The sequence below is a fragment of the Glycine soja genome, chromosome 2 (assembly GCF_004193775.1).
Source record: "Glycine soja cultivar W05 chromosome 2, ASM419377v2, whole genome shotgun sequence".
Classification (NCBI taxonomy): Eukaryota; Viridiplantae; Streptophyta; class Magnoliopsida; order Fabales; family Fabaceae; genus Glycine; species Glycine soja.
Window position 1 is genome coordinate 12,249,588 of NC_041003.1, and position 10,573 is coordinate 12,260,160.

At 32.7% G+C, this 10,573-nt stretch overlaps 1 protein-coding gene across 2 annotated transcripts; it reads left to right on the top strand.

The window, feature by feature from the left end:
* Positions 1–6,814: 6,814 nt before the first annotated feature.
* On the top strand, positions 6,815–10,573 carry LOC114388001. Of its 2 annotated transcripts, XM_028348334.1 has the most exons (6): positions 6,815–7,058; positions 7,643–8,253; positions 9,101–9,209; positions 9,524–9,844; positions 10,184–10,211; positions 10,291–10,573. In XM_028348334.1, the coding sequence occupies exons 1-5, from the start codon at positions 6,906–6,908 to the stop codon at positions 10,193–10,195; spliced, it is 1,206 nt and encodes a 401-aa protein (XP_028204135.1). In that variant the 5' UTR covers positions 6,815–6,905; the 3' UTR covers positions 10,196–10,211; positions 10,291–10,573. The 2 variants fall into 2 exon arrangements, with proteins under 2 accessions (XP_028204135.1, XP_028204127.1); XM_028348326.1 differs by lacking the exon at positions 10,184–10,211.

Consider the following 10,573-nt stretch of genomic DNA (forward strand, 5'->3'; position numbering starts at 1 on the left):
TCTATAGATACTCTGTTTGTATTTACATGTAAATTCAATTTACAAGTAAGGGATAAGAATAAAAGATAAAAGATTTAAAGATAGAAGATAAAAACATAAAAGATTTGAATTAAAGATAAGATAAAAAAAATCAAAGATAAGAAAATTAAAGATTAAGAAAAAAATAAAAAAGAAAAGTTAAGTAATAATGTTGGGACCTCACTTGAGCATCTAATCTCTAAAAAAATATAAAGATGAATAATAGATAAAAAAATAGAAAAGATAATAGAATAGAAACACCTGGAAGGAATTCTTTTGTATTGATAAATATAAAGTACATCGCTTTGGATTTTTAGGTCTGTCAGACCCTAACTAAGGGTTTAGTCTCTCATGACCATTGAAGGCTCTCTTACTAGAGATACTTAGGCTTAGGATCTTAAGGGTTTTTTTTTTCCTTGGTCTGATACTCTATTTATAGTTGAAGTGGGCTTTGGGTCTTCGTAGGCTCGTTTAGCGCGTCTTTCCTCACTTAGTGCACATTGGATTGCGTGCTTAACGGACTCCTCTTAGCATGTTTTGTATTGTTTTTGTTGCATGCTGAGCGTGAGTTCTAACTCTTGTACTTAACGCCTCGCTTAGCACTTGTGTCTTCTGTCTCGCTTAGCAAGAGCTACGCGTTGAGCGAGCTGGTTACAGATTTCTTCTTTTTCTTGATTTTTCTTCAGCTTTTGCTTTTAACACCTCCAGTTTTCATATTTGCAGTCAGGATTCGATAAAACAACAATTCTTAACAGTTTAAACACAAACAACTGCTAAATAATTATTTTAAAGGACAATTTTGCTTAATTTTCTATTATCAAAGTACAATTATTTAGTAGTTATCAAAATCTCCCAAATTAAAATTTTGCTTGTCCCCAAGCAAATCAGAAATAAAAATAGGCTTGAATGCTCCAACATTGTCAATGGCTGCACTTCCTTAGATTCATTCAATTGGTCCTTTCTACATTTGTCATAATCTCACAATGGAAGCATAAATAGCATCAAGATGAAATTGGTTATTATCGGAAATCAGTCAATTTGGTTTGCCTCACTTTCCTCACAAGGTTAGTGTTTCTCTTTGCGCACAAGTGTCTGGAGTGAGTGTTTGAAATTTTACCACCTGGAATTAAGATTCCCTAATTTTTCACTTCATCTCAATTAAAGTTATTCTTACTTACATTTGGTGGATCACTAAGGACTTTTATTGGCTTGTAATGGGGTCTGGCTAAACAAGAAATCATGGTTTTTTGGGATTTCAAAAACTTAGGATTATAAGAGAGCATGCATCCTTAGAAAAACTTTCACTTATTTTCTGCCTAGGCTTATTTATTTTTCAGCCTTTATTCCTCTAACAACACTTTTCTTCTTGGCACTTATGACACCTTTCTTTTTCTGCCCTTTATTTCCATTTTTTTTAGAAATTACAAAAAAGAATACTTGGGCTTACAAACTTTTGAGGGTGCCCTATTGTGTGTTGCTCTACTTTCCTGAGGCAAATTCCCTTAGCAATCCCCCAAATTAAGGACTTGTTATGATTTGAAACCCTCATGCTCTCTTAGAACCCTAAAACAAGGTCAAGAATATCAAATTTAGGCTCAGAGGTTTATTCAAAATCATCATTAATTTTGGCTCAATAAGGGTGCAAGGGATAAAATCATTTCGGGTCGACTTTTTGGCTGAGTAGCTAGAATAAAAACAAACATGATCTTGATCATATCCACCTCGTATAACTAATCTAATAGTCTAAGAATGATGCAAAACTAGAAACTTAAAAACAGACGTTCTCTCACAATTAAGTTCACAAAACTCACCGAGACAAGATAAAGTTATTGGCTTACCAGACTATGACCTCTTTTCATCAAGCTAACCTTTTCTCTCCTTGTGATTCATGTTCCAATGCTTGACTGACTCTTACTTCCGAGAACCAGCATTTTCATAATTTTCATGCAGCATCTCAAGTGTTGAATCCTTTCAAAAAAAGCTTAAAAAATGACTTCATAAATATCATGCAATTTTTATTCAATGACTGAATTTAAACTATTGGAATTAAATTACTGAAATTAAAATGCACAAAATCAAAATAAAGAAAAAAATAACACAACTATCCTAAAAAAAAAATTGCAACTAACTAAAAGATAGATAAGGTAAGAAATCCTGGATTGTCTCCCAGTAAGCGCTTCTTTAACGTCATTAGCTTGACGGGTCAAATGCCTTCAAGGTGACATGAAGGTCACAAAGAATACATCTTCCTTGCATTTTCGCCTCTTAGCTAGAGACGCCATGATACTCATGTATTTTGGAAGAACCTTCCACATCATTGCAAGAGAAGTGCTAGTGATCAAGGAAAGAATGACACTTAAGGCTTTTGCATGTTCTCCATGCCTTTTTTCCTTGACAATCAGTTGATGAGGAGGGTTATTGACTTGGAGAATACTTTCTTGTTGAATTTCTACTTGTGAGTACTTCTCCCATTGTTGTGCTTTCTCCTCACTTTTCTCTTCATCTTTTTCTTTTGAATCATGCTTTTTTACAGAGCTTTCCTTTGAGCTTCAACCTCTACAAAGTTTTCTTCTCTTATGGCCACAAATTTAGTCACTTCATCTGCTAGCTTACCAACTTGAATTTCTAGACTTTTAAATGCTTGTTGAGTAGATTCAGTGACTTCCTTGAATTGCATCAGCAAATTATCCAGATTATAATTTTTTTCTTCTTCATATTGATTGTAGGGTTGTAACTCTTGCTCCCACTGATAATTTTCCATGGAGTAGCTCTTGCCAACCTGAATTTCATGGTTTTGCATTGAGTTTTGATTGGTTGTAGAGGTAGCATGGTATGCCGTGAATTCCGTGAACACACTTTCAAGAGTAGGAGTTCTTTCTTCTTCATATTGATTGTAAGGGTGTAACTCTTGTCCCCACCAAGAATTTTTCATGGAGTAGAGATGACAGTTGTCATTGAAATGCTCTCCTCCACAAAAATCACAATTTACCGGTGGTGGGTGATTGACCCTTGATCGTGTGCTGTCAAATACTCAGTCCACCTCCTCTTAAAAATATCTTCCATCTTTAAAATATCTCCCATGGATCAAATTCTTCTGAGGTTTCACCCTGCAATCATAGACTCATAAGAAAAAAGTTTTTTTAAAGAAAAGAGAAAAAAGGAAGTAAAATAAAAAGTGAAAACTAATTGCTTTAAAATTGGAATATGCAAATAATCAAGTACAAAAAACAAAGTCCCCGACAACGACGCCAAAAACTTGTTAACTTGTTGGCAAGTGTACCAAATTTGTCACAAGTAGTAAAGTACTCGAAAGTCCGAGTGTCGAATCCACAGAGACTTTGTTTGTACTTAGATTAATGCAAATTCAATTTATCAGCAAGAGATAAGAATAAAAGATATTGGAGAAAAGATAAAAAATAGAAGATAAAAAGATAAAAGATTTGAATTAAAGATTAAAAAGTAGAAGATAAAAAAAAGATAGGATAAAAAAAGATAGGGTAAAAAAAATTCAAAGATAAGAAAATTAAATATTAAGATAAAAAGAAAAAAAAAAGAAAAGATAAGTGATAATGTTGGGACCTGACCTGCTTTGTTTGCCTAGGATGTATGATTTCATGATTTTTCTTTATCAATTTAGGTTATTCTATTCTACCTATATCTGTTCATTTACTTGCCCCTGATTCCTCACGATGACAAGCCTATTTTATTTATCTATCTCCCAATTTTTTTTACAAAGACTCAATAAATAAAATGCATGAAGTATGAATTCTAGATGTTTGCAAGAATGCATGGGCATAAAATGATCATTCTATGTCTAGGAATGACTTTCCTATAAAATCCTTTCTTTTTGTTCTATTAGAAGTTACCCTCTTCCGAGTGTCTAACCCCTAAAATCAATGCATGCATATTTTCTTTAAATCTTATTTAGAAGTTATCCTCTCTCGAGCATCTAACCCCTAAAGGAATATAAAAATAAATAATGCAAGATAAAAATAGAAAAGATAATAGAATAGAAACACCTGGAAGGAATCTTTTTGCATTGATAAATATGAAGTACACCATACATTGCTTTGGCTTTTTAGGCCTGCCAGACCCTAACTAGGGGTTTAGCCTCTTATGGCCATTGAGGACTTTACACTAAATGAGGTATAAGAACTGATAGAATAAAAGGGGTGAAAGGAAGAAAGGGAGTAAATGATTTCCCCTACTAGAGATACTCAGGCTTAGGATATATTTATTGTAGAGCTCTGAGTCTCTGGGATTGTTTTTTTCCCTTGGTCTGGCTCTCTATTTATAGCTGCTGAAGTGAGCTTTGGGTCTTCGTAGGCTCGCTTAGCACGTCCTTCCTCGCTTAGCGCACATTGGATCGTGTGATTAGCGGGATCCTCTCGCTTAGCATGTTTTGTTCTGTTAGATCGCGCGCTTAGCGAGTTCTGTTTCTGTTGCGTGCGCTTAGCGCTTGTTGCATGCTGAGCGCGGGTTCTGACTCTCGTGCTTAACACCTCGCTTAGTGTCTGTGTCTTCTGTCTTGCTTAGCGCCTATGTCTTCTATCTCCCTTAGCGCGAGCTACGCGCTGAGCGAGTCATCTGGGCTGAGCCTTATTGCAGATTTCTTCTTTTCTTTGTTTTCTCTTCAGCTTTTGCTTTTAGCACCTCCAGTTTTTATATCTGCAGCCAGGATTTGAAAAAACATCAATTCTTAACTATTTAAACGCAAATAACTGCTAAATAATTATTTTAAAGGACAATTTTGCTTAATTTTTTATTATCAAAGTATAATTATTTAACAGTTATCAGTATCATTCATTTGGGTGCAATATTTTCTCGTGGTTGTGTGTATATTTGAAAGTTGAAATGACAAGGTTTTCCCATCTTTCCTCTTATGGATGATATCATATGTAGTTTTTTTGGGTATCATGATATTGGTGTGGAGAATTTATCAATTTTATTGATGATTAATTTCTGTCTGAAAATCTGGTTGATTATCTTTAGTAAGTTTTTTTTCAATCATATTTTTTTAGTCATAAAACTTGAATCTGAGATCTTGAAAAGAAATTTAATCTAATATCACTTGGATTAATTGTTTTGTGGCATATTAGGGTTTCTGGATAAGTTTGATAATGTTGCAATTGCAAGTATTATGAATTTTAAATCATAAGTGACAATTTTTTATAGAATTTAATTTAATTGGAATATATTGTTAATATAAAAATATTTTATACTCATTTAATTATGAATTATTTTATAATTAATTTTTGAAATTACTTTTTGAAGCATTTTTTAATTATCAGTAAAAGTATGTGCTCGTCACATGTTGATTGATGAAGAATTTGTTTAATGCACTAATTTGTATAACGTATTAACCTTGTCAATCACTGCCTTTTATTTTTAGAATTTAATTTAATTTAAATACATTGATATCATTTAAATTATAAACTATTTAATTATAACTATTTTATATTGTATCATCGTGGATTTTTATAATAATTATTTCAAAAGATATATTTATAGTAATTTTAAGGGTTGATAGTGTAAATTTTTATATTGATTATATGAAAATTAAATTTTTATTTTTATTTATCATCTTATAGGTAAACCTTTGTTTTGGGTCTTCATGATAATAAATTATTTGTAGCCATTTAGTGATATTGTGCAACTCATAAATGAAAGTTAAGTCTTTTTTAACAATGGACAAAAAATGGACTCTATTCAAATTAATCTTTTCCCTTAATACTGTAGAAAAAGGGTACCAAGATCTCTCTCTGGAGCATCGTGGAGTTGATGGTATTTGCAATTTTACCAAAATTTACCTTGTGAAAGCTTCTTTATACTATGTCAATGGGTTAACTCTAGGATTTTAGGCCAGGGTTAAAAGCAATGTCTTTGTCAGACAAACGTGAGACATTGACAATTTCTATTTTCTAGAGACTATTAGAGCAGGTTTTGGCCGGCAAATAAAAAACCAATTGTGGGGTATCAAGCCACTTAAGTTGCCAAATGCACCTCTAGATTTGGCCTGCTGCTAAGTCAAATGTTAGTTGAAGTGCCGGAACTTCTGTCAGATTTTTAAACCTTGTATTGTTCTCTCAAGTTATTTGCTTAGTGGTATCTTTCACGGTCCTTAACTAATGTTATAGTTCTAATTTTATTTTTTGTTTTGTATTATAGTCTCAATTTTGTTTTCTCGTTGGCTTAGTTATTGGCTGTAACAGTGTAACACCATGATATGTAGACCAGAGTTTGAGCAGAGTGACATGGAATTAATTAAGCCAATGATATGATTTTCGGTGTACAATATCGACAAATCAAACTTAAATGCATACTATCTAAATTGCTCACTATTATACCGATCCTAATGAGTTAAGTCAATGATATGATTTACACATCCATTCAAATTGATTAATTAAAAAATAGACAAAATTCATGTGTGTAATATACAGATGGAATATAGTATTCATATAACAAAATCTTACAATAATTCGTACAAATAATTTTTTTCCCTCTTTACCGCATCACCTATCTTATTCTACATTTCCATTTTATTTCTCTACCTAATTCCTATATCTTATTTGTATGATTTGTCGCATACGTTTGTTATATGAATATAATTTTTAAAATAAATTGATAGTAGGGCAGGTAAATGGATTAGTTAGCCTCAGAAAAATATTGAGTCATATTGTAACATCATTAACCTTTTTTTATTCTTACTGCGTCACATCATTAACCTATGACATTAAATTAAATTATATTATATAATCTATGAAGGGCTTATATATACAAAGTACTTGATACTTTTCCCTGAACAAAAAGTTTGTCTGCACATTTAATCCACATTCATGTGACAAGATTATCACTCATCCACGGCAACCAATCATAGTAAGGATAAAATGGCTTCTTTTTCAGTGGAAGAATTCATAGGAAATGGAATTTTGAAGGAACTGCTCCAAAAGTTGTTGGAAGAAGGGTGGGATGATGTACCAACCCTGAAGATTATGAGTTCAGAGGACATGGATTTACTACAGATGACACAAGAGCAAAAGGTTAGTCATCATTATCATTAGTTTTTATTGAAGTCTTTCGTCATATCATCTTATGATTCAATCATACTTCCCTTCAGAATGAAACTTTTATCATTTACCTGATTACACTCTTATCATATTATCCCAGATGAGATAGGCAAAAGTTCAATCCTAACTTTTGGTTGAGGAGTAAATATATTTGAACTCGATGTAATATATAACTAACTTCGATTTTAGTTTTTCAAAAGTTTGTTTTGATTCTTATGATTTTTTTGTTGAAAATAGTTCCTATTCCCACTCACTAATTATGTTATGTTACATGTTATCTCAAAATAGTTGCTGAAGTTACATATTTAGGGGTGAAGTATTCATTAGTTCTGCCGATAGACTAATTTTTGCTGAAAATTCTGATTGACCATCTTCATCTCACATATTAGTGATGAAGTTGATTACTTACAAAAATTATAAAACTTATGAGGAATAAAATCAACACTTATTTCTACAAGACTAAAATCAAATTTAATCATACTTACTGGTATTAAAAACATATCTGATACTTACTTAAACTATATCCTTCTTAAAGTGTTGTACTTCTAATGTTATAGGATGCACTTGGAATCAGATCATACCTGCATGATCGTGGACTAATGCAATATGCAGATAAGATGGAAGATTGTGGGAAAGCTCTGTCAGAGCTTATCAATTTAAGCACCACAGATCTTTCTACGCAATTCGAAATGAAGAGAGGCCACATTGCGCGCTTTATTAACAGAACAACAAGCGATGATTCTGTCAAATTACGTGCACTCGCTGCTCGAAGAAGAAGCAGCACGATGCATAGAGATGATAGCATTCCCAAGAGTGTTGGATCCAATAGCTCTAATAGCTTGACAAGATCACACATAAGAAGCAATGCAGCTTCTGATGCACTTGAACAATCAATGGCTGATATGAAGATTAAAGAAGGATATGTCTTTAAGGGGATTGTTGCTGCTGAACCAGCTGAGCCTAGAGCATGTGGCTGTGTGAATCCACCACCTCCTATCAGTGACCAAGTTGCTCCTTATGGTACTGTTGAAAATATTTCAGTTCAGAAACTTACTCCTGAGTACAAGATTGGCATGGAACCGTTGGTGAAAACCAAGGCTCCTCCACTGAAGGTTTCAGAACTGTGGCGAGATAAACCAGCTGTTTTCCTGTGTCTCAGAAGACCAGGGTAATATATTATTGTTGCTACACTTGAGAATTGCCAATTTAGCATGTATTTCAATTTTCAAACAGTGCATTTACTTCAATCATGTGCTCTTATGAGAAATTTGCATTATGCATACTAATATAAGTTTTCATGGTTCCACACAAGTACAGATTCACAATTGTTATATTCATAAGTAAGGTCATCATTATAAAGCAACAAGATACTAGTAAACAAGTAAGCAGCACACACTGTGAGAAATATGACAAAATTTAACATTTGAAGCCTTAGAAAACATAAGCTTTTGAATATTTGAACATATAACAATGCATTCTCTAACACTTTTTCATTGGTTGAAAACTTGAAATTCACACGGGTCTCACTAGTATGAGAATGAGGCCTATGAATTATGATCCATATGAATTTCATCTAATAGAAGAATGTGTCAGAAAAAAAGAATTAGTTAAATTATTTACTTGATCCCTATAATTTAAGTTTTAGTTCCCATATGAGGAAATTGTAAGTTTTAGTCTCCACACATAAAAATTAAGTTTTGGTTCTATTATTTAATACCAGAGAAAACTTTATGATGGTATAAACCGCTACAACAACTTCTACAGAAAACTGTATAGGGACTAAAGTTTAATGTTCTCCTATAAGGACTAAAACTTAAAATAGAGACAATTATATAGATCAAATAAATAGTTTTACCGAAAGAAAATTAGAAAGCGTGTTGCTAATATTTTTCATATTTAAAATATGTCCCTTTTTAATTTACCAGTTACACAGTTACACCTAAATCAGGGTGTTTTATATTTACATGAAAGTGAAGTTTGCTGCCATATTCATGTCACTTGAAACTTGAAAACAGGTGCATCATGTGTAGAGCTGAGGCACACCAGCTCTATTCCAGAAAAGCCATATTTGATGCACTTGGGGTTCAACTTTTTGCAGTTCTTCATGAGCAAATAGACTCAGAGGTATTGTCATTCTTCAGCCATACATGTTCTTTCATTCAATTGAACCATTCATGGCTTTGACTTATCATAATCTGTGCCTGCTGAATAAGTGAGTGAGGTCTAAAACAAATTTTAAGAGAAATATTTTACTTTTAAATGAGAAAACTTTATATTGGATTTTCTTGTGAGCATATGCGTTTTTTTCCCCCTAATAAATGTGACCTTTTCTGCTTTATAAAAATTAAAAGCAAATATTATTTTGTTGGTAGACCTAAAACTTGAGCTTTAGTTGCTTTATCTTAGTACCAACACTGATCATAATTATGGTAAATCAGGTAAAAGATTTCTGGCCTCGATACTGGGGCGGTGTCGTGCTTCTTGATCGAGGTAGGGACTTCTTCAAAGCTCTTGGAGGGGGAAAACTGCTCAAGGAGAAGTTCCTATCAGGATTTTTGCTGAATCCTCGATCACTTTCCAACTACAAGCGTGCAAAAGCCATGCATATTGACTACAATTTCAAAGGAGAAGGTGAAATCAAAGGTGGACTCTTCATAATAGGGATGGGAAAGAGTGGCATAGCTTACCAGTTCATAGAGAGGAACTTTGGTGATTGGGCACCTATAGCTGAAGTCATTGAGATCTGTACTCAAATGCAGGTAACAGTTTTTGTTTTCATCAACTATTACAAATTATGTCTAAGATGATCACGTGTCTGTAATCTTAACTAATCTTTTATGACAGGTAATCAACTTTTCTGATTTACAAGAAAAAGTTCATAAAAATCAGTTATGTGTCTTGTAATAATTTTTTTGACTATGAGATTCTAAGATCATGTAACAATTTTTCATTATTTATTATTAGATATAAAAAAAAACTTAGATTAAGTTTCTATAGCCTTAACATTAAGTTTTCAATTTAAATCACGACCCGTGGATACTTTTTCTTTCTTTTTATTTTTCTAATGATAAATAACCTGCATTAAATATGCATTGCAGAATTTTCAGTAAACTGGAGAATTCAATGGTGAGGATATAAAGATTAAAGAATTTCCAAGGTTTGTCTTATTGGATATTTTGTAACTAATCTTTTGAACATGATGCAGAACCAACAAGAAGGTCAAAGGATGAGTGTGCAGTACTGAGGGGATCACTCAGAATGATTGAATATATTGGGCATGCATTTAGCCATTCACTAAAGTTCAGTTCCTTTTAATTCCATATCTCCTGCAATCAGGATACAACGTTCTTGCAATATAGATGTCAGTAAACATGCAAGACCTATTCGATAATACTCTTGATTTTAAAAACATTGTGTTTTTTTAGATAGATATAAATATACGGTTATAGACGAGTTGGATTATTAATCAATTATTAGAGTTTAATCAA